We start from the raw sequence: 25,448 nt of genomic DNA, 5'->3' as shown, positions 1-25,448 counted from the left end.
CTTTCCAACGTACTTTGACTTCTTTGACACGTCGTTTGCCCACTTTATGGGTTCGGCGATCGAGAATGCTTTCGATGTCGTACACGTCGTCTTCTTTTTTGGTGACAGGTTGTAACTCGGGCAAATAAAACGTTCCTTTGAGCACTTCTCCGTTCATGTCTTCCAATTTATAGACGACAGGATGACGGCCATGCACTCGTCCAGTGACACGAAACAATTCGGTCGTCCAGTTAGGTAAGTAACCTTTGTCGAAAGTGCGTTTGGTTTTGCCAATGCGTACCCAATCTCCTACGGGCAACACTCCACTTTTCTTGGGGACAGCCCTCGTCGGGGACGTACCAAACAGGCTATCAGACACCAGCACTTCGTTCTCGGGAGTCACCTCTTGCGGGGCACGTCCGATGCTTCGATGGTAAGATTGGTTGTTCGCTTGCACCAGGTGCGGTAAGATGTCGATGTACTTCAGAGTGTGGTGATGCGTAAAATATTTCCACATGCGTTCATTCAAAGTGCGTTGAAAACGTTCCATGATGCTGGCTTTGGTTTCAGGATTCTCGATGGTAAAAAAAATGAATGTCACGTTTCTTTAATTCTTTTTGGAACGCTTGGTTCAGAAATTCGGTGCCTTTGTCCGTTTTCCGTCGAAGAGGGTGACGACCGCTTTGTTTCAACACTCGTTGCAGGGCTCGCACTAACTCACTGCTGGATTTGGAAGTCAAGGGTACGACCCAGGCAAATTTGGAAAAGACGTCGATGACACAAAACAAATATTTGTAGCCACGATTGTAGCTGGCCAAATGAGAGACATCGGCTAAATCGGCTTGCCATTGATGATCGATGCCTTCCACTAGGGTGCGACGTCTGGAAAACTTGCAACGAATGGGTTTGGGTAAAGTGTATGTAGCTTGTTCTTGTAACCATCGTTGCACTTGAGGAAAACGGAGACTTTTTAGTCGAGTTTTGGCAGCACGATACAATTTTTGAACTCCTGCGTAACCTGCAGGATGGGAGGGATCGTATTAAATGCTGGCTAACACTTTTTCCATTTTTTGTTTGTTAATAAGACACCCACTCTTGGAGGATGCTACTCTTTTTTTGTTAGGGTATTTTCTGGGATTGCAATGCTTTGCGTGTGCGACCAGCAATAGGTGTCGATGAGGAGGATGTCTGAACAGGGGATATCGGTTCTTGTTTCACTTCTGTCTTCACCTTATTTTGCTCTTGTGATGAAGAAGGGGTGGTCATCATCTTTTTAATCCATCCAATTCTGGATGTAGGTGGTGTTGTTAACTTGCGTACTTTTTCTGGTGGAGTTTGAAACCCTCCTTCTTCTTCTTCTCCTTTTTCTGTCTTGGTCACGGGTAGTGGTGGTGGTAGAGGTGATGGTGCTGGACTTTTCATCAAGGTCTTAAAATCTTTCAGAGTGGGGACAGCTGTTTCGTCTGAGGCTTTCTGGTGAAAGAGTTGCAGTCGTTGCAAGAGTTGACCGTACTTTTGCGATTTTTCTGTTTCGGACAAATCTTCGCGATCCATCAAGGTTTGCAATTCGTGTTGCAACTGGGACATTTCGCTCAAATTGGGATTGGGAGGTAAATGCAGGGTGCGTTGTTCTTGCCAACGATGGTATTCCATCCATCGTTTGTAAGGCACTATAGCTAGTTTTCGTCCTTCCATGGATGTCAAGGGTCGATTCTGAGATCTTGGGACTTCAGAGGGCCTTTTTATCTTGCACCCACTAGTCCTCCCAACATGGTTTCCAAGACTCCTTTTAGCAATGGGCCTAACAAGAGGGGTAAAATTCCTTCACGTTGGACCAACATCTTTTTTTGACGAATGGGGATTTTCTTTTGAACCATTTGGCGAAGAACGTGACGATGTTTGCCTAAGCATTGTTTCTGGTGTTTGGACAAAGGGATCGTGCCTTTCAAGACGTTCAAACAGCATTCACACACGGTATCGATGACCTCTTTGGAGGCCGATTGAATTGTTTATTTCTCAGGGGTGGAGAAGCTTTGGACAGGACAGATAACATGTCCCCATGTTTGACTAAACGAGGAGGTAGTCCTTTCCTTTTCTTTCCTTGGGGTTTAGAAGAGGGATGTTTTCTGGAGGGTGACATGTTTGAGTTTTCAGGAGCACCAAAGACACTGATACCCCTACTTGGTCACAGACCCTTTTAATACTGGAACGCGTCGGCACTGGTTGTCTTTACGTCGTATCAACTTGAGGACAGGCATGACACGTCGTGCAGGGGTACGCAACGGACTAAATCGAGCCGATTCTTGCTTGGATAAATTCAGTAAACTTTGTAACATGCCCGATCTTTCTTGGACTTTGATTTTGGGAGAAGGTACTTTGTGAGCAGCGGCCACTGCCGCTAAATTGGAGGGTCCTGCCACTGGGGAAGTTCTTGGGGTTATCAACGGAGAAGTTCTTGGTGTGATCAATGTCTCCAAGTACTTTTCAGTTCTTGGTGTCATCAACGGAGAAGTGAATGAACCTGAGGCTACCGGAGACGCGGTCACCGCCGTTGCAGGTCGTGGTTTGCGAGTGTAAGGTTGCGTACTGGCCGAAGTACCTCTCTTGCGACTAGTTTTCTATGGGCTTTTCTTTTTCTGGGAACCTTTTCTCTGCTTCTTTTTCTGGGGACTTTTCTTTTTCCGGGGTGGTGACTGGTAAGAGGAGGGTCCCGCCACTGGAGAAGTTCTTAGAGACCCGTGTCTCCTTGGGGACCTGGTCTTGACACCGTGGCTCTTTTTCTTCTTCTTGGAGCTTCGTTTGACTTTTTTTTGGGTAGAAGTTTGGGAGCATTAGAGAGCGAATGATGACCCCTCCTAGAGTACCGCTCCCTCCAGGCTTCAAAATGATTTGTTTTTTGGTTTGAGTATCGATGCGGGGATCGGCCAGTTGGGTCAAAGCGACTTTGTTTCGATCAAAAAAGCGTTTGGTTTGATGAGGAATTTGACTGATCCCTTGTAGTAATTGACGTGCTGTCACTGTGAACCATCGTAAGACTTCTTTGAGACTAGCGTCTAAGACAGGAGCTCGTATTTGTGGATTTTTTCTCGACTGATGCCATACAAGGCACAAATCAATTTGACGGGAAGATGCGACTGAAGGGACGTCATGTTCAAACTGTGTGAGACAGACGAAAAGTGTGTGAGGTTTTTATAGATTTTTTTTGTGGAGTGAAATTAAGTCGAGGACGGACACATGTACAGGACAGGCCCTCCGTCTTGGCACCACTGGTGAAACAATTGGGTACGAAATCGCAAATCCTCCGGGGGCGTAGGTTTCAAATCGACGAGTAAATAAGCGTGTGGAGTTTGAGTGGCATCGTCGTACGCCTGAGTCAGTCAATGCGTTCCTAACTGTTTGGCTAAGACTTGCACTTGCGATTTATCTCGAGGGCTTTTAAACAAGACCACGTAATGCGCATTGAGACTGATGGTGCGATGGGCTTTACTTTGTTGAAACAAATTTTGGGTGATGTTAACGACACTGGCATTACGGTGATGCCCTTTGCGCGTGAACCACAATTTAATTTCTTCTTCGTCTTCTCCTAACATGTCGTCGAAAATGACCAAATGGGTTTGACGGGAGTCAGAGACGATGCCGTCGTCTTCTTTAGGAATGCCTTCCACAAACACGATGGAATCGCCTTGACTTTCTTGCAAGAGGTTGTACGCCGATTGCCACTCTTTGTAACACCACACGATCCGTTGAGGTGGCCGATCGATCAAATGCTGTTTATGTTCTCTCAAACGTTTGACGAATTCGATTTTGCCTGAACCGCTAGGTCCAGCAATGAACATGTTAAAGGGATGGCGAAGATACAAAGCCTCCCAAGTGGCACGATCTAAGTGTTCGTCGATGACTTTGACACTGGAGGAAGAGGGAGCAGAGACAGCAGAGGTAGCCATAGTGTTAGGAATGTCACTTGTGACACGAAAACAGACAAGACAAGAGTTTATATACTTTTTTCAGGACACGTTTATTGAATGTTTTAAACATGAGCACGAAGACAAAAATACATAAAAGCCAAAGGCTTAAGTACAAGGATAAAAGGCACATGAAAACCATCAACGTGGAATAGAAACAAGTTTCTGTACAACATGTTTTGGGTAATGTTCTGACCAGTTCAACAGGGGGTAAGGTCACACAAGTGTCCTGCCGCAAGGGTCTTTCAAGCATGTCCACGACAATCCTGTCCTGGGTGACGTGTTCTTCTTCTGGCAGTGTCACTAACACAGGTTGAAAAGTAACATTTTTCCTTGAACAACTCTTGAGCATACTGGGCCACTTCTTGGGTCGAAGCCTCAAAACCCCATTTTTTCCAGGCACGGACATCTGTCCAATGGGGGTGTTAGTCACAAGCTACACACATATCGTCATCAACGTCTTCGGTAGCTAAAAGTTGACGAATCTTTTTTTCCCGTAGAGGTCGAGAAGTATCCAGATGAAAACGCAAGGCTTTGAGCAAAAGGAGTCTTTGGTGACCATTTAAGGCCATTCGGATGGTAAGTATTGTTCGTAAAGAGTCCACAAGGAATCGGCTGGTAAACGAAATCCCAGAAAACAAGTCACTAATACAGTTCTTGTAATAATTGATGGTAATGATCCACGGTTTGAATATGGTCATTGAGTTCCTTCCATGGAATCTGTTCAATCACTTGTGACATAAGCCGTGGCATGGATTCCTGATTTTATAGTCTCTTTATTTCGGAAGCAATAAAGGTACTTTCTAACTAGAGATCTTCGTTCTCCAGTTGGGAATCGAAATCTTGCATACTGTAACCTACACTTCAGAGTTCGTTTAGAAATTTCCTCTTCCGCTAAGCAGATTCCACGTAAAATATGTTGGTAATCCTTTAACTCGTCTTCCTCAATGCGTTGCTCTAGGTGAATCTCGAAGTAACCAAAATTATGAACATTTCGTTCATTCACTAACTCAAAGTGTTGAACAAGGTCTGACCACTGAAACAATTTCTGACGAATCAGTCCTCTTATACCATTCAGGTACCAGTGGTTAAACATCTGGTGACGTAACGGATACAATTGTTCTTTACGTTTCACTTGTATTTTGACCAGTTCTCGGTAAATGCGTTCTCTCAACTCCACAGGCAAAGCACGAATGTTCTCTTGTAAAGCATCCATGAATAGGTCATACTAAATCCTCTTTCTGACACAAGAAATGTACCGTTTGCACAGACATGGTTTTAATTCATTGTCAAATCTAAATCGTTTAATTAGTAATTTACACATTACAATTCGTTCAGAAGTTTCCTCTTTCACTAACTTTACATTGTGTAAAAGATGTTGGTAATTCGTTAACTCTTCCTCTGGAATTCGATGCAGTAAATTTACAATGTAGTAGATAGAATCATCAATAGCAAACCAATCCTTTTTAAAACCAGGGGGTCGTTGATCAATGTCTGTCCAATGGAACACTTTCAACTGTATAGCATTCAGGTACCAGCGGTTCAAACACCGGTGACGTAACGGATGCAACCGTTCTTTACGTTTCACTTGCATTTTGACCAGCTCTCGGTAAATGCGTTCTCTCAACTCCACAGGCAAAGCACGAATGTTCTCTTGTAAAGTATCCATGAATAGGTCAGTCCGTACAATTCACAATCTTCTCCTAGAGCAAAAATAATCCACATAGTGAGTAATTTCTGACCACTGCCATTCAGGGTAACGTTCAAGAATCTCATTGAACTCTTTTGATGTAAACGGTCTAAAGCGATATAATAAGATGAATGCACCCTTGACCCAGAGAAATCTAACACACTGATTGACTTTTTTTCACTCTCCTCTTGTGAATTTCTCGGCATAAAAGTTCTACAGTTACCCATTGAGATTTCACTCTGGCAAGCCCCTGCCAAACTTCCTTGTAAATCTTCTCTTGCAGTTCTTTAAGTAATGATTCAATATCGTTTTTGAAATGGAGTTCAAATACTGGTCTCGGTGATGTCCCACATTTGACTCCTAACCAATCTGGTTTCTTCTTCAACGACATGGTAAGTTACTTCAATGTCTCGGTCCCACTAAGGATAAGTAATGACAATTCGGTGACCATCGAGCATGTTCTAGGTAGGCCGAATCTTGTGGTTCCCAGTGGTGAAGTGACACACCGCAACTGAAGCACTTGACTTTATCCTCGTCGCCCAAGAAGAAAAATCCGGCTCTGGCTAATTCTTCGGGGGTCGGTCCTCCCAGATACTTAGGCCATTTTCCTTTGAACGATTGAAGACGATTTTCAAAGTCGCAGTATTCCGACAAACGCACAGGAAACGAATATTCGTCTTTCACAGGTTCGTTTCGATGAGGGTTGGGTGACATGGACAGGAGTTTGCTCAGGACTGGATGACATCCGTAGGGAGGTAGACGTGAAGGTGGACATCCACCTTTAAAACGAAACCCAGTAAAGTGTCCAAGAGGACGAGCGGCACCACTTTGGCATCCCTCAGGTTTGACACGCACAGTATCACTTTCCATGATAGGGGTAGTGAGAACAAAGTTCCCATGATGCTTTACGGCATCGCTAAGGTCACAGCGTACAGCATCGTTCCCATCTCAAGGCTCTTAATCGCATTCCACTTCAGAAGCTCCAAACTTGAATTGTGCCTTTCTGAACTTGTTTTGTGTTTCTCTGAAAGTATTCATCTTGTTCGCTTGATCTTGGTAGTCACAATAAACTATCGATCTTGCCTAGGGTTCCTTTTTATATACAGACCAATACCGAGGTGTCCATACGGTAGGGTGAAATGATTAGGAAGTCGCACTCGCTTCTGGTACACGATTTGATAGACTTTTTCCAAGGGTCGACTGACGATGTGGTGAGTGGGTAAACGTACAATCTTGTTGGGTTGATAGGTGGTCACTTTAAAGTGTTCATCTTCTCTAGACTGCAAAGCTTCTTTCAATACGCCAAAGTTCACCACTCGACTGGTACGATAATTCAGAGTCAATCCTTTCACTTTACACTTCGTGTGCACTTCTCCTTGTTTGTCCCGGTATTCGTAGCCGTAATTTTTTGGACCACCACTGACGAAACTTAGAATCTTGTCGTCGGGGTGCTCGTCTGTCCAGGCTCCTAAACGGTCTCCTTCGATGTCAGGGTGCTGTTGACTCGGGTGATCGATGTAAATGCAACTGTCCGTGTCAAAGTACAGGACACGTTCCCCTAACAGTTCTAAAGCTTCGTACAATTTTAAGCGAGCATGAGCTGTCGCGTAAGCCGCAATGATGACATTTCCAAAGGGGTCATCTTGTACAAAGTCCAGATCTTCTTCGTAATTGACCAAGATCAAATTCTCGCGAACGACGTCCACGTGTTTCATGTATTTGGTTTTGTCGTGAATCATCTGGAAAGAGCGGGAAGATTCGGTCAAATATTCCGTATAGGGTAAACACGGTCGTTGTGCCATTTTACCCCACAAGCAATTTAACATCACTTTGGCAAACGATCGCCTGCCTTCGTTTTTCTCGATGTGATCTAAAGTAATGCCTTCTTGTGCCCAATATTTCTCTTTGAATGTCTTTTGGTCTTCGGGAGTGTGACACCAGGACGGATAGCCACTGGCTTCTTGCTTCAGTTTCAAAAAGGCATCCACGTAGTCGGCGAAAATGCCTTTCTGCGTGGGGTCACCCTTGTGGTATTGTTGTGTCTTGGGAAAGTGGCAAATTTCGTACACTTCTAACAGTTGGTATCCCATGTCCAAAGCTTTGAACAATTCTACGCTGACCCACGTCCTCGTCAAGGCCCGTTCTTCCTGGGTGTGATGACAAGGTTGATCTTGGTTGCACGTTTCAGCACAAGTACGGTACAAAGGAAACATCAGTTTGCCTTGGCAATGGTGAGGTAAGACGGGATGGTATAGGTTCGTGGGAGGCAAAACTTTGCACTTGATCAAGCCTTCGTATTGTCGAATGTTTTTCAGGTCGATGTGTTCGGTGAACAATTGTGGGTGCCCTGCAGGAAAGCGACAATATTTGCACACGTAGGGATACAGCGAACACACGTCCAAGTATTAGATTTCTTCTCCTTTCTATTCGTCGGCTTGGTACAGCAAACAGGTGGCATTGGTCCTTCCTCCTTACAAACTATCCCTCGGGTTCAGGGGGTCCATGAACTGGTAACTTTCCACGAGGCGTTTAAATTCGGGATCAGTTTTCAAACGGTGATCGTACTCGTGTTCCCACATTTCCACCACTTGGTATCCTTCCTGTTCTAACTTTAGGCGTCGCTGACAAGTGGCCTTGTAAAAGTCTTCCATGGTTCGTTGTAAAAACTGATTTTTAGTGCCACGATCAGGGTAAGAGACGGGGCATCCGTGAAATAAGCAACCGTTAAACTCGTACACGATCTTGGGGTTTTCTAAGTCCCAGCCATCGACCGAATGCGTTCCAATGGTCTTTTCGCCCCCTCCGTTGTGGGCATGCTGAATCCATTTGTCTTCCTTGTCGCACAAGTAATGTAACCAGCGTAGGGATTTGACCGAGTATTGACGTTTGACATAGTTGGTCGTTTGAGGACTGATGACAGGCACGGTGTTTTCAGGCATGAATCGTTGCCGGTACACTAAGGAACACACTTTGGCAATGGTGCAAGCTTCTTTCAAAGGATCGACCCCTCCGTGTTCCATGAGCAGTTCTCGAAATTTTCCACAGCATCGACGTAAAATGTCCACGTCGGAACCACAATACTTTAGCATTTCTTCCTAAAAGTCGAAAGGGTCGGAGGCGTGAGCCTTCGTACCAAGCGTAGAAAGCTTCTCGTTGTTCGGTACGCATGTTGTCAGGGTTGTAATAGTGAGCCTCAGGCAAATGGGGTAGAACGGCGTGTTGATTGGCTTCCGTATTGAAAAAGTGTGGAAAGTACCCTTTAGCCATTTCTGTCATTCCAAATGTTTTAGGCATTCGACTCAAAGGCATGGCTAAGTAGCTCATCGAATCTTTAAACTGCACTTGATCCACTTGCATGAAAATGATTTTGGCTCCGTTCAAAATGACTTTAGGACCGTCGGTGCCTTGTTCCGTATAGTATCTCAAAAGAAACTGTCCATCGTATCCGGAGAAATTGTGAGCCATCACCGTGGCATGGCGATGACAATCTCCGTAACGTTCGATGTCCTCTTGGCTCCACGTCTTGTCGATGGGGTCTAAGACCCATTGTGCGAAATCGGCTAGCGTGTTCGGTCCTCGAAAGATTTTTTCACGCCCTCCGGGAATCTTACTGCAGTGAGGGCAATAACTGAAAACAGGTTCTTGAATGCACTTCTCGCTCGCTCGATGAGCCACGCAGAAATTAGGAATGTGAATGCCGGTCTCTTGCATGCATTCGAAATCGAAAAAGATGATTGCCTTTCTTCTTCTTGTGACCATCCTCTTTCTCTGGTTGGGATTGGTATTTTTGCACGTAGCATTGGTGTTCCAAGTCCACGATGTGGTGACAAATGTGACATTTTTTCTTTCCTGAACATACGTGTGCCTTGGTACTGTTGGTACATAGGCCTTGTCCACACGTAGGGCACAATCTCAGCAGTTGACAAGCACATTTCTTCTGTGAACCTTGCGTCTTCAGATGCTGTTGGTAACAGGCAGGGCTGACAAACGTGCGCAGACAAGCAGGACAATGCAATGGTTTTTGCCCTTCGCTCAGACAGGGTGGAGAGGCCAAACATCCTGGGCATTTCGATCCACAATGTTTGTGTTGCTCTCGATTATTATAACCATATTCACATTTCTCACAGTAATATTTGTATCCCAGGAATCCAGTGATAGTGGCAATGGTATCGAAATGGTCATCGTGATGATAGAGATGAATGTATTTTCCATCCTTAAAGTCTTTCCCTCGAAACAACAGAGACCCGCGCACTTCTTGAGGGTGCACTTTCAAGGTGTAGCGTGGAGCTAGGACATCTTGCAATTTTTGCATTTCAGGAATGCCACAGAGTGTATCTTTGGACAGGCCTGCTTGTTGTAACAGAAGTTCTGCTTCATTTCGTTGTTTGGCTCGGTTCGATTTTCGAATGTTCTCCCAGGCTCTTTTCCATTCTACCGTGTCGTTCTTGTCGGCATAGGTTCGTCCCACCACGATGGCTCGGGCTAAACACATGAGGTCTTGAAAATTGTTAATTTGGACGAGACTTGTTTTGGCAATGCGAAGGTTGTTGACCAATAAGGTCTTTCTGCGTTGTCCGGTCCCTTGAGGAGGAGAGACGTGGGTCATGTCCAGTGTGGCCTTTCCATCGGTGATGTCAAACTGGTCATTGGATTGTTGCACGTGTTGAATCTTGTCCATGACTTTGGAAGCGGTCAATTCTGCAGGGCTCCTAAACTCGATCCAAACAGGAGATTTCAAGTCGTCGTGTTGTATGGAAAGTCTCAAGCGATCGTCTTCTTTGGGTTGACATTGTCGCTTTAGTATGGTGAGCAAAGAATCCCACATCTCGGTGATGAACCCTTCTGCTTTCTCTAACGGTACTTCGGACTTGAAATCTTTAAACTTCACCGTGTATTTGTAAGCCGTGGTTCTAAATTTTCTAGAGGGACGCTTTTCCGTCTCTCGAATGTCATAGTACTTTTCAGGGTTGACTAAGGGTGGTGAACTTTATTTAGAGGGTTTGGATTCTGGTTCACTCATGTCCTCTTCAAAATCACTCGCATGAATTTGTGCCAAGACTTCAGCCCTGGTACGAGGCGATAGATCACGTTTCTGCCTCTTACTTTCTTCTTCTTTCTTCTCAAATGAATTGGATCGTTTCATCTTGATAGCAAAAAGTCAAATGTCAAATGACTAAAGTTTAAATACCATGGACTAATTTATAGTCATGGCAGACCAGCGTATATAAAAGGGTATGTGTCTTGTCCTTTCACTATTCATTTCACTCTCAAACCGAGCACAACGATGGAAGAGACTACCCAGATCGAACGTTTCATCAGAGCTTTGCGAGGGGTCATTAGAAAATTCTCTTCAGACCAGCCGAGGGACAATTCTCCTTCCTTTCGAGATAAAAGTCAAGATACTTGCTATATGTGTCAGAAGAAAGGGCATTGGTCTTCAGAGTGTCCAGACCGTCAAAAAAGAAAAAAAGGGGTTCGAAGAGACAAAAGTCAAGATACCTGTTATTATTGTCAAGAAAAAGGACATTGGTCTCCAGATTGCCCAAAAAAGAAACAAGAGGAGTCAGAAGAAGAGAGGGATTCTTCAGAGGAAGAGGAAGAAGAGGAAGAAGAAGAGGAAGAAAACAAACAGGTGAAGAAAAAGAAACAGGAGAAGAAAAGAAGAAGGGAAGAAAGTGAGGAGGAAGAGGAGGAAAAGACTGCGACGGTGAAGAAATTAAGAAAACAAAGAGAGTGAACAATGAGACAGAAGAATTCTATGAACTTTTTAAAGTGCTCTGTTGTGAATTGTGAATTGGATTGTAAATATTTATAAAAGAATAAATTAGGTATAAAATGGTAAGTGTCTTTGGGTTTTGATTTTAAAATAAGAACCTACACTCACGCACTAATACACACGTACTATAGGGGCAAAATGTTTTTTTTTAGTTTGAATGGATGTTGGCAATTGAAAGTCTATCTCTTTTCGAGAGACATGGGTGGCCCTGACAAGGGCCTTTTTGGTGTAGGAGTGAGTTTAAGCAATCAACTTTAACTGCCTTAAGCCTTTGCCACGGCCAAGGCCTACTTCTGGACTGCGTACTGTTGATGATGATGATCTGGTTGAAATCACTAAGGGTGGCACGTAGGCTTAGTCACAGGGTTGGAGTGTTTAGCTCGGGAAGGTCGTATTCTCTTCGGTCGTAATAAAGAAGTCTGATACATTTGTTTCAGACTTCTTAACTCCGCTAAAATGTCTAACAGTACCGTGACCGTTTGATTTTCACACCCTTGTTTCTTTGCTGCTGCTTCTTGTTGTTGTTGTTTTTTCTTACCTCTTCTTCTTGCTGCTGTTGCTGTAGGAGAAAAGCTTGTTCCGCTTCCTTTTGCTGTTGTATATATTTCTCCAATTCTTCTTTCTGTCTCTGTCTAAAATTTCCACGTGCGGTAATGAAGGAGAAGGTGACGAAGGTTCCGGAACAAATTCTTGCGAGGTAAGAAAATCCACAAAATCCCAATTCACCTCTTCTGAAAGTAAGGCCGAGTTCACTTGGGTAGTCTCCACGGCTGGTGCACCCCAATTTATCGTTTTCTGAGTTTCCGTCATGTTGAAAAACTGTCGCATGAATTGACTGCGCACAGGCGCTAGCGAATCTATATAGACCTCGTGACGTCACAGACTGCTTTCTTCGGATTGGATGTGGGCTGACTGAATTTTGTAACGCGTGTTTGGATTGTTCGACGAACTCAATTCGTTTCAATCCTTCCTCTCCCTATAAATAAGTGCAGTTCACTGCATTCCTTCACCTGTTCTCGGCACACCAACATGTGGACCGACGTAGAATCTTCAACCCTTGTGTCTTCGATGATGTTCCGGACGGACATACCAATGTATGTCCGATCCAACTGGACAGTTATCCACAGGACAGACACCAGCCTGTGGATGCGAAGTGTCTATGTGGAGCGTCAAGGATGCCTCAAAAGAGTCTTAATCTATGGTCCTGCAGTCAGGCGCAGCCTAAGGACAAGAAGATGTCACAGATGCCCTTTATGTTAAGGGTATATTAGCATAAAACCAAAGGCCCTTTTCAGGGCCATTCATAGGTCTCGAAAAGATCTTGACTTTCATTGCCTACCCCCATCTTTTTATTTTTTTTTAAAAATAATAAAAAAATAGAGACCCCTCCCTGTTTCAATTTTCGCCTGTTCCATTTCCATAGACCCATCAGGTCGGGACCTTATTAAAATAGGGTCCCGACCCTGTTCCATTTCCCCTAGTCCCTAGACAGTCCCACCATTTATTCCCATGTTCAATTCCCCTTGTCCCTAGAATGGATAGTTTTTTTTTTGTTTGTTTTTTTTCCCATGTTAAATTCCCCTTGTCCCTAGAATGGATATTTTTTTCTCCCATGTTAAATTACATAGTCCCCAGAGTGGATATTTTTTTCTCCCATGTTAAATTTACATAGTCCCCAGAGTGGATATACCCTTTTTAACATGAAAGTCCCCTAGTCCCTAGACCGTCCCTATTCACTACTGATGATACCATATATCACATTAAATCGTTGTCCCATATCTAGGGATAGTCCTAACTTGTGCATGTAAAGGATTCTATCCTAGGTTTTTTAAACCGATCAGACACGTGTCACACATAAGAAGACCGCATTGGCTTTCCCAGACAATAAGCTCAGTAAAGCAGGGCTTACTGCCAAGAAAAGAAAGATAGACACATAAATACATACATTCATACAAACGTAAAGACAATGAAATGTTTCATAAACACAACAGTTAAAATCCTACCATCCATACATCCATTTCAATTGCACATTAACCTAGAGGTCAAGAGACCGAGAGAATCACAAAAAGAGGAATGATAATGTTACCTGTCAGGTACACATCGCCATTGAAGGTTTTACACAGTCCTCGAACAATGCCAAAACCTATACCTTTGTTAGAACCAGTCACCTAGAATGTAAAGATATATTTGTTTGAATGGGCCACTGACGTATCCAACATGGATTTCTATTTTGTCTTCCTTAAACTGTGCTTATTTCCTACCGCGGTCACCATCACATGGGGCAGGGAGGGTGGGGAATCCACCCATTTCAACCCTAAACATGTTAAACATCACAGCTGACCAGTACATGTTCCCCACCCCACCCCCACCCACCCCATTTCTCCGGGCACTTATGTTTCCTGCATTATGTTTCTACAAGAATCCTTTAACTGCCATCAAACTGTAATTTTTGTACATGCATATTTATGAATTTATATTATCCAAACTTCGTGAACCATAAGATTTTGTTCTCTCAGTAAAATGAAGCGCATCTACTTTAGGAAGTATCTGTAAGTGTACACCATAATAATTGACTGTAAAATCATTGAGAGAGAGAGAGAGAGAGAGAGAGAGAGAGAGAGAGAGAGTTACATAACCAATGTTCTAAATGATAGCCAGTTATCTCTTAATAACATTTTATGGCGCTTCGACTACAGTCTGAATAAAACCAGAAATTTGTACCATTGTCAAACCTTAATGGTGTAATTAAGACAGAAATCCCCAACCCTAACTTAAAATAAGTTCTAAATAAATACAGGACGTCATTTTTCTTTTAACCAATGAGAGGACAGTATTCCATTCAGCGCGTTGTTCTTACAAATTAGGCGGGCGCGATCAGGGCCATTTCGAGCAGCACTGTGGAAAAATTATTTGGCATTCCTTCAAGGTATGATATTAAGTCAAACGTCTGATAGGGATGCACAGTCGAATGCCTGAGCAAAATATTGGTACCAAATTTATTAAGCTATGCAAAGCGTATCTTTCAATATCAGCGTTTGTTCTTAAATAGGCCGCGCGAGCAAGGAGAGAAGCGTCCTCCCCTGTTATTATATAGTACACGTTATGACAGGTAAATTTTAAGCAACGATACGAGCCCCTGTGATCTGACGTTGTAATAACAATTGTCAATCTCCACTTCATAAACTATTAAGACATTACATTCCTGTTATTGGTTTTAAAACTATTTGAAAGAAGGGAGGGAATACTATCGATCTTTAAAAAGAATTGTTAGAATGTGTGTGTGTAAGATTTTTAACGTAGCTTTAAAAAATTTTCAGCCATATCGCTACGATGTCTGCAGTGTGGCTATTTATAGTGATGCCCAGTACTGGGGCATCATGCCGCAGACATGTAGCATGACGTCCCACCCAGTCACATTATCCTGACACTAGACCGACCAGTCCTAACACTAATATCTTAATGCTGCGCGCGAAGCGAGGGAGCTGTTAGTACCATTTTTGTAAGTCTTTGGTATGACTCGGCCGGGGATCGAACCCACAACCACCCGCTTCCGAGATGGACGCTGACAGTCTGTAATGGACAGAAAAGACAGTCCCGAGGGGGGGGGGGGGCAGTGGGGGGGGGGGGGCAGAACCTCTAATATGTTTGCTTTGTCCTTGCCATTTCAGACGATAGAACAACAGACTGTATTTCTCAAGAAGGAGTCTAAGACCTTGTTTAGCTCCCACTTGCTTGCTTAGGCGGCATTGTACTGTGCTGTACTGTACTACTGTCAGGGCAGGCGCTACCATATAGGCAAACTAGGCAGCCGCCTAGGGCGCTGATTTCAGGGGGCGCATTTTTTTTTTAAATTTTTGTTTATAAATTCTGAAAATGGTATTTTCGGGGGGGGGGGGGCGCCAGAATCTAACGTTGCCTAGAGCGCCAGATAGTCTGGCCGGGTCTGGCGCCGGCCCTGACTACTGAGCGTGGGTTAGAGCTACGGGTTGTGCAAAATAGCAATCCAAAACATGCACGGCAGCAGGGCCTCCCTAATTGGTCTGGAAAGATCAAAAAGGAGAGAGAACCCCCCAGAAAAAAAAGTAACTTCAGTATGGTACAACGCAGTAAAGTCAATAATGGCTTGATGAATAGAAAAATATCTCAGGAGTATAACAAGCTATAGTTTATGGTCGTGTGCCTTTAAAGACAAACATAGCAGAAGGAAATCGAGGGTCATGGGTGGAACGAAGTATTTGAAAGTTCCGTACCTTCTCTCTCATGTATTATGACAGAGAGGGTCCTATGTCAGAACGGGTCATGGGGGTAATGTAAGGTATTTTTGTCACTCTGTATGCCTTTTTCCTTTAAAATATTGTTTGTTTTTTTTTCCCCTCAGCATCAAGCTCGCGTCGAGCACCTGTGATCAATGCCAACGTAATCAGATTCGAAGCCCAATCCGAAAAGCCACACGAGTAACAAACACATAGCTGATAGTACTGTAGCAACTGGCCATTGCAAATGTATCGCAGGATGAGATAACTCATCGTTATTATCCATATTTATTCAAGGAGTAAGCAAGCTAAGGAGAGAGAGAGATGGGTGGGTGGGGATTCCTTAGCCAATCCAATGTATCATAAGCAGTTTTGGGATTCACATTCATTCCCATTTAATTTATTAACTAAATGGCAACTCTTTGAGGAATCTGCTTAATATACGATGTGCCGCCTTTGGTGATCATTGTTTGCTGCTAATTAGACAAGTTAACTTGCTTATTTTTGAATTATTCATTACCATACAGTCATGGGGGGGGGGGCGGAGTTGTCGTTGTTATTGGGTTTAACGCCATTTTTCAGCACACGATAGGCTATATACATGGCGGCCAGTATTAATGGTGGAGGAAGAACCCGAGAAAAGCCCGGAAAAAACCACCGACCATGAGAAGCTACTGGCAAGCTTTCTCACATACCTACATTAGTGAATCCGAGACTCGAACCCACGCAGACATAGGTGAGATGGCAGTGATCAGTAACGGAAAGCGTTTGAGACCACTCGGCCACTCGGGGCCCCCGGGGGTGGGGAGGGGGCGGAGTTAAGATGATAGTCATGATGCAGTAACATAAAGCAATATATACTCATTTATTGTTTTAAAAAAATGCTTAATGAAACGTACATTTCAACTCTTATACTTGTGGGCTGGCATATATTGTTTACTAAGATCTGCGGCGATCTATAATGACAAATATTCTATTCATGTGAGAAGTGTAGGTCACCTGAGTTGCCCTACGTCAAATGCGCATGACCGTACCAGATGCGGCTATGGGACAGGTTTGGCCAGCTAAAAATAGTATCTGAAAATGAACTATAACAAAACACATAACAGTATAGAAATTTGTTTTTGTTTATCCAATAAATACAAGTACAAACAGTACACAGGTACACATATACACTTCAGATATTAACAAAAGAGCGAGAGAGTGAGGAAGGACAAGTAGTCTGGTACCTTAACCTCCCATTATCTTCCACACGGAGTATCATTGGGAGACATGTGTACCACGAGAGAGAGAGAGAGAGAGAGAGAGAGAGAGAGAGAATGAGAGAGGGAGAGAGAGATGCACATACTACAGCCACACGTCTAGCCGATGCCATTGTACTGTGGGTCTATAATTTTCTCTAGAACACAGGTTGCGGGTCAGTTCTGCTTGAAATTTGATCTCCACTCTACTGCCTGAAGATCTAACAGCGAGAGTTTAGGGGTCATGCTCTGATGACCTGGGTATGTATTACTATAATTGTTAATTTTATCAGCCAATAAGGTCAAGTCTTATATCTTCGATTTTGGGTGACTGAGTAGCTTGGCTAAGGGGGCAGGGCCAGTTTTTATGTACAAATTTAATGTCGGATGCACCTGCCTAAAAGAAAAATCCATTACAAAAAATAATGCATGAGTGAAGTCAAAAAGGTCCATAATTTTGGATAGGTATTATGAAGCACAACATAATCATATCACACACTTGACCTGACAAGTCTACTGAAGTTCTTAAAATAAAATGTTTACGCATCCCTAACCCTATTGTATATATGTATTTTTCACCTCCGAAGGCCATTTTTGACAGTATGTGTTGCTCACAGTGCAGACGCAAGCCCTTTCTCTGGGTGATACGTTTGAAAAACATTGTCTGCCAAACAGTTTGATGCAATTCAGAATAGTTATCATCCAAACCTTTTTTAAGATATGCTACTTGCCTTGAACTCATGTGTCTACTGCTATGGGTGGCTAGCTCTACTTCCTAGCCGACTATTGATATTTCAGTGGTTACATATTGTGCAGTGACTATAGTTGGTGGACATGCCTCATTTCATTTTCAAGAACATAAGCCCGAAACACCTAGTTTACACGTATATCCATCTCTTTAATTATTACACAATAATAGCTCATAAACTCACACCATACCCTTAGGAAATTTGCCAGGGGCAATTATGCGAAACTGCCCCTCCCATCTAACGAGCATCGATGTGTGCCAAACAATTTGATTTAGTTTCTGAACTGTGAAAGCTGCGTTACTGTTGGCTAATTCAAGGTAACCGGCATTTTAACCCCAAGCGGCCGCTGTCGGATGTAACGGTTTCTAAATTTGTATGCGTTTCCAAATACCGAAGAACAATGCTGGATCATCTCCCTTGCATCACCAAGCAATACAATTCGCAGCAGAGTAAATTAAACATTGTAGATTTCCAAAGAAAGTTCAGTGAAGTGAGAATCTATTTGTGCGAGAGACTTTGTGCACTTTTTATCATCGTGCTGAGCCTCTGATCTGAGAAAAAGAATACAGAACAGAACACGAAGTGTATTAAGTACACTTTCAGGCTCCATACAAAGATGAGAAATAAAAAACGTCACGCCTATCGTAAATTTGACTGTTACATATTTTGTGTATTTTGTAAAAGCAGTCTAAATAGAATCTCGGGATGTTTGTTTCACACATCATGAATGCTAACTGAGGTACAATGGTTAGAGTACAATGCTTGTTTATTGAATTCGCATTGTTGAATATTGTGACGGAGATAGGAAAAACAACGAAATATTGTGTGCCAATGTACTTCGGGCCAGAATACACTATCCAGTATTACCAACACTATCATTTAGTTATTATACAACCCCACCACACCCACTTTTATATAACAAGTTGCATTTATTATGCTTTTCACAGAACAAATGTGAATGCCAATGCCTTTAAAGAGCAATAATGTTCCTTTTTATATTACTGAATCGTGCATCAATGCATCGTATATATCGAGATTTTACGTACTGTTGATTTATGAACAACCTGATGTGACGTCATGTTACGAAGCGACAAACTAACTGGGCCTCACGTCTGTGTAACAGGACCCAATAAGTGCTTGACAACATCCAGGTAGTGAAAAATTTAACCGAACATCACTGAAATTAGATATTCACATGTTGCATATTCATATGCTTTGTGCAAAACTGTCTTCAATGTTTTTATGTGGGGTTTTTTAAAGATAGAGGTGGCATTACTCAATGACAATAATTAAAACAGCAGTAAAACCAGTTTGTGTGTGTGTGTGTGTGTGTGTGTGTGTGTGTGTTCTTGTTCCGCCAGCCATTTTCAGCATCTGATAAGCTGTACATGGTGGCAGGTATATTTGGTGGCAGAAGAACCATGGAGGTTTCACCGACCTAAGGAAAGCTACTTGCAAGCTTTCTGACATGCCCACATTCGTTAAACTAATAATCGAGCTCACACGGACACAAATGAGAGTGTGTGTGATCTGTGAAGGCGAGTGCTTAGATCTCAAAACCCGTGGACCAGAGAGAGAGAGAGAGAGAGAGAGATGATGATGATGATGATGATGATGATGACGACGATGATGTAGGAATACAGATTCATTCCACATTCATTCACATTCAGATTCCATTCGGGAGGCAGTGAACACCAAGGAAGCAGGACCGGCTTACCAGGAGCGGGGCAGGGCAGGCGGGAAAAGAAAGCGTGCACCTAGGAACACGGAACAAAAAATGTGTCCAGAAGCACAGAACAAAGAATAAGAAGAAGAAAAATATTCTACTTGCTGCTAAGACCTTACATCAAAATGCTGCTGATAAGAATCTACTAAAACAGACAGAGAAGAAGGGGGAATCAGTCAACACTAGGTAGCCCACAAAATGTAGGGCAGCCAGTGAAAAGACAAGCACCATCAGAACCATGACTGTAAAGAGGTCGAGAACAACATTAGCTGTACGGAGAAAGAAGTGGAACCATAACAGTTTAAGGACACACGGTACTAATTATATGGAAGAACTGTGAACCAGTGTAGAAATGGGTGAACAAATGATATAGTATTTACGGGTTTGGTGGTCCATAATTGGTTAATAATGAAAATTAAAATTTTAGTAAAAATATCTTTGGAGAGCTTATCCTATCTGTAATTTAAATAAAAAATAGACAAAGTTATATTGATGAAATTTTAGTATTTTTACAGGCTTGACTTAGGAGTACTCAGTAATGAATGTAGCACCTGATTCATTTGGTACAGAATCAATAACATGTGTTTCAGGCGCATGTAGATTTAACAAACGGCGCGGGTCATATGATGTTCTCCACACAGAAGCTTGCACCAAGGATAGTTGTGCATGGAGAAATATCAGTCTGATCATCAGCACGCAGAAATTTAAAGTTATTGAATTTTGAATATGATGGTGTTTCCATGTGTTTACTATGGGAGTTGAATTAGTACAGTGACTCCTTAATGGGAAGGCGTACACTAGGTGGTCTGCTAGAAAATGGAGGCGTAAATCCAGTGACGTCACCACAAAAACAACCTATGCTATCCTCTTATACCGGAGCAGCTAACCAACTTTCCGTCACCTGTTCCACAACAGCAACCATAGAGACGAACATAGAACCAAAGATTGCTAACATTGCCTTAATGTATTTGGTTCTCAAGTTGGCCCGAGAACCTATTTTGACAGTATCTCTGTATAATAACCGAATTTGATCCATTCGACGACCGCCATTAAAATGTAACCTATCTTTATCCAATCGTAATGCAAAATGCACATAAGTCAATTTGACTACACTGATTGGTATTTACTAATAAAGCATATGTACACTCAGTACACAAGATTCCAACTTATTAACGAATTAGTCATTTTTGAAATTCTGCAACTCACTATATTTGATCAGTTGCATAGGTGGCTTACACATTATTGGGTTTATTTATTGTCCACTAGTACAACTGGATTTGATTTGAAATAAAATACGTCCTAGCGTTTTAGGGCTATTAGTGCGTGCTCGGTGTATTAGTTGATTGAAATAACTACGTAAAACTAAATCTGATTGGCAGTTGAAAATTTCGGTTCCTACTCCTACTTGGTGGAAGCAGGTTTGTAAACCCGAATTTGATTGGTAGTTGAATCTCTTGGTTGGTTTTCTAACTTGGTGGTATCAGGTATGTAAATTCGAATTTGATTGGGAGTTGAAACCTTTAGCTAGTTTTTTTCTACTTGGGCTAACTCAAACAGACTACTATGAAAGACTGCATCTGATTAGAGGTTGAATTCTTTGGCTGGGTTTTCAACTGTAAGGTTCGATGTATCAACTCTAATTTGATTGGTAGTCTAATATTCTTGTTGGAATTTAACTTGCAATGTGCAATCATGATTGAATAAATCTAATTGAGAGCTGAATTCTCAACTAATAAATTAATTCTTTTAGTTGGGAATAATGGGTGTTAACTATGATTAGAAATGCTAATTGAATTTAATAAAACGCTCTTATTAGTTGGCGGATTGGAAATTGTTTGTTTGGGTTTGAGCGCCGATCCTAAATTTCTTTGCACTTTTGCCTCGTCCAGACAGACCAGTTAAGAAGTGTGACACTCACACATAAACACGGAACTGTAGTGGCACCATTCCTACAGTTCCGACTAATTAAGAATCTGGACAGTCGAGACTTAACCGGTCGCAAAAGCACACTATGCATAGGCGACTTAAATTTGTATCATTCATTCACTCATTCATTCATTCATTCATTCATTCATTCATTCGTTTATTCATTCATTCATTCGTTCATTCATTTAGGAATATGACCCCTAAGCGATCTAGCAGACCAGGAGTAAATACCTAGCTGTTTATTAAACAATGGTTTATTTAAGTTACTCGAGATATATTCTCATGAAAACAAGAATGCGTCTTCATATATGTGAGTGTTTCATAGATAAGACGAAACATAATTATATGTATAAGAGTGTCTTTTGGAAAATGACAAATTTCAAATAGCGACAAAATGGAAAGATCAGATAGTATTGTAATCATTTAAGAACTTAATGCACTTTTGAAAAACGTCATAAATTTGCTGTCTCTATTTTTAAAATATAGAACACATTTGCAAAACTTAAAAGATTTACTGTCTATATTTTTAAAATATAGCATATTTTTGCAAAACGTAATAGATTTACTGTCTCTATATTTAAAATATAGCACACTTTTGCAAAACTTAACAGATTTACTGTCTCTATTTTTAAAATATAGCATATTTTTGCAAAACGTAATAGATTTACTGTCTCTATTTTTAAAATATAGCACACTTTTGCAAAACTTAACAGATTTACTGTCTCTATTTTTAAAATATAGCAGTAGTAAAGTGGGATACTATAGCCTCAGTGGGAATTAGCATTACAGACCCCCCCTGGGAACATATAGCCTCAATGGAAATTTAACATGGAGAAAAATCGTGGGAACATATAGCCTCAAGGGAATTTAACATGGAGAAAAATCGTGGGAACATATAGCCTCAAGGGAATTTAACATGGAGAAAAATCGTGGGACGATATAGCCCCAAGAGGAATTGAACATGGGAATAGGGGACTGTATAGCGTCAAAGGAATTTAAACAGGGTGGGACTATATAGCGTCAAGGGAATTTAAACAGGGTGGGACTGTATAGCGTCAAGGGAAATTGAACATGGGAAAAATTGCTGGGTCACTCTAGGGACAAGGGGAATTGAACATGGGAATAGAGTGTGGGTCTGTCTAGGGACTAGGGGAATTTAACATATGGATATTGAACATGGTGGGTCTGTATAGCGTCAAGGGGAATTGAACATGGTGGGATTGTCTAGGGACAATGATGGTAGAGGGTCAAACACAACAGAGACAGAAACATACATACACTAGTACAAGCGTGAGATTTATATATAAAGCATTACCAAGACCTGAAATCTTGCTGGGGTGTTCAAAAATTTGCATAATTGTAATGATGCTATAAATAGCTATAATCAAGGAAATGCTCAACGACAAAATAGATGTGACTAAAAGTAACGCTAAAATGACGAAATTGTCCCAGAATTTAAAGGAAAATAAACATATCCCCGAAAATTAAGTTCCAATGGTTTAGACTAAAATGGATAAAATTAGTAACTACTTACAATATCAACTTGTGTGACGATCGTGGATAAATACCTATGTATCTATAATCAGCTGAAATTCCTATGAAATCCCACTATCTAGTTATAGCTCCAACTTGTGGGTTATTCCTTTGGAAAATCCCACTATCTTTTTATAGCCTCAGCTTGAGTGACGTTCCTGTTTGTGAACTCTAGTATATATGTATAGCTACAAAATGTGGAAATCCCCAAGTCCATATTTATAGTCTCAAAATTTCCAGCGTCAGTGACGTCACTGTACTGAACACTAGGGGATAAATGGCAACAGTGTTGCAAGTGGCTGACCTGAATACGCGCTACTGTAGGTAGGTAGGTAGAGTGTATCTGATAGGGGTAAAGTGAGTTTTATAGAGACAAACAGAGACCAATACACACACACACACACACACACAACATACGCGCGCAGACACACGCACACACACACACACACACGCACACCACAGAGGGAAGAAGAAAACCATTATACACTATCCACACGGAGTGAAGAAATAACCCTTTATATATACTATCAACAGAGAGTGAAGAAAATAACCCATTATATTCCATCAACACAGAGTGAAGAAGAAAAAGTTTTCTGAAAGCACCTAAGCCCTCACCTGCAATGACCAACTCTGCCAAACACCTACACCCCACCCCCACTCCCAACACTACAAAATCCATTTAACCCGTTATTTTATGGCATCAGTGTGTGATTTAGGAAACATCAAGACACAAAATGATGGATGAATAGACTGACTATTGTTTACGGACTTGCATGCCTAAAGAGCGTGCGTGAAGGAAAACATCCTTCCATTTCAATTCTAACTAAAACATGATCCAGAGGAATAGAGAGAGGTGAAAGAGCACAATTTCATAAAGTGTGAGTAAAAACAAAACACGCCATCCTTATTATACAATGTCAAGACCAAGAGACACTTACGTTTTCTTTCTGGTCTATTCTCTTTTAGAAGGTAGTATGAAATTTCACATCAGGGCCAACGCATCGGCTCACATTGTCAATTTTTCCATTTCCATGTCTTTACTGGCACAAGTTCTTCATCATCTTCAATTTCTTCTTCTTCTTCTGAATCCCTCTTCTCTGATTCGTCTTGTTTCTGTTTCTTCTCTTTTCTCGTAGGGCACTCTGAATTCCAGTGTCCTTTCTCCTGACAACGATATTAGGTATCTTGACTTTTGTCTCTCTTTCTTAGACGAAGCAGGTATTCTGGAGACAAATACCCATTTACCTTTGCAGATATAGCAAACTTCATTAGCACACACTTTCGTATGACTCTCATCAAATCAACGACCAAAAGAGTAAGTTTTGTTGCCACTTTCGCCTGTGAATTATGCTTTCGTATGACTTTTAGCAAATATTTGACCAGCAGGTCGATCTGTGCTGACTCTTCCATCTTCTTGATCGTTTGAGAGTGGAATGAATACTCTGACCCTAAGACACTCTCCTTATATACAGGGACCTGCTGCGTATGAAACCGAGTCAAATGTAATTTTGCAATAAGATGAAACGATTTTATTGAGGAAGTAAAAGGCAATGATGTACCGTATCGCCTCACACAAAACCTGAAGTGTTAGCTCAAATCCGTGTCAGCGATTTCGAAGACGACATAACTGAGCTTTCATCAATGCTCTCCATTTATGCCACAAAACCACGAGTCCTGATTCACGCCAAAAGAAATTTCGTTCGGTCCATAAAAAATAGTATCACATCTGAGAAACGCAAAAACGAACTTCCAGAAAACTGAGAACGACGGCTTACACCTACAACGTGAAATGTATGAGTTCAAGTAGTGCGTAAAACTTAGTCAAATTCAATTTTTATAGTCAAGACCAAACGATCTCTTTTCGAAGAAGAAAGCAGACACCAAGCGACAATGGCGATCCGTGTCACACAACACTTTTCAAAATGTATATGATCAGAGGTTTGTTCTAGCGATCTGCACGGTTAAATTAAATGTTGATGTATTTTGTAATAAGACGGACACAATTTCCATGGGATAGCCCATGGAACCATTGTTCGTGCATTAGTTTAATTTTTTAAAATATTTTTTTATATAAATCGCCTATAGGATAGACCCAGTAAAGCATGGCCATTCTCGTCACTGTGTGAATAGCTACTCAAGTCAATTCGAAGTGAACGCGGTAAGAAAATAAGTATAGCCAATGAAATGGCTTACAACGGGTGATGCATTGTTTTGTTCTAGGACTGTGTGGCATAATAATCCCTATGTTCTTGCGTTGTTACCATTACAGTGCATACAGACTGAAATGTGAACTTACAAGCCCTCTTTGTGTGTGTTGTACCATTTCTTCTTACCACATCAAAATACTGAGCGTCACAGTATTGGTTCGCGTTTTCAAGCTGACCATTTTTTTTATATCTCACTTAAACATTTTAACATAAACACTCACACTCACATCGGTAGAGTCAGAACAGACGTGTTACAGTATTGAGGGGCATGTTATCTTTTTTTTTTCAAACTAATAAATTTGGGGTTTGTATGAAGTAAAGAACCGAAAGTACAGTGAAACTCAAGGATGAGGACCCAATCTGTCTGTCTATTGATGCGTGTATTTACTTAAGAAGAAATATGACC

General features: G+C 41.8%; 1 protein-coding gene and 1 long non-coding RNA gene across 2 annotated transcripts in view; one reads left to right on the top strand and one right to left on the bottom strand.

Moving 5' to 3' along the window:
* Window positions 1-13,868, bottom strand: part of LOC149796289 (carbonyl reductase [NADPH] 1-like) — a 70,472-nt gene extending 56,604 nt beyond the window's left edge. Inside the window, exons 1-2 of the mRNA XM_089960193.1 lie at window positions 13,863-13,868; window positions 13,494-13,575 (exon numbers count right to left, since the gene is read on the bottom strand). Of these exons, the coding sequence (XP_089816319.1) occupies window positions 13,494-13,575; window positions 13,863-13,868 (88 nt within the window). The remainder of the gene's footprint in view (window positions 1-13,493; window positions 13,576-13,862) is intronic.
* A 59-nt stretch (window positions 13,869-13,927) lies between these two features.
* Window positions 13,928-19,863, top strand: LOC149796288 (uncharacterized). Its single transcript, XR_016421412.1, has 3 exons — window positions 13,928-13,956; window positions 14,272-14,333; window positions 19,321-19,863. It is a non-coding gene; the product is annotated as an uncharacterized LOC149796288 (long non-coding RNA).
* The last annotated feature ends 5,585 nt before the right edge of the window (window positions 19,864-25,448 follow it).

This window comes from Sinohyriopsis cumingii, chromosome 6, assembly GCF_028554795.1.
Source record: "Sinohyriopsis cumingii isolate HCF-2022 chromosome 6, ASM2855479v2, whole genome shotgun sequence".
Classification (NCBI taxonomy): Eukaryota; Metazoa; Mollusca; class Bivalvia; order Unionida; family Unionidae; genus Sinohyriopsis; species Sinohyriopsis cumingii.
The sequence above is the reverse complement of the archived record's forward strand: the minus strand, read 5'-3'. Positions and strand labels throughout refer to the sequence as shown.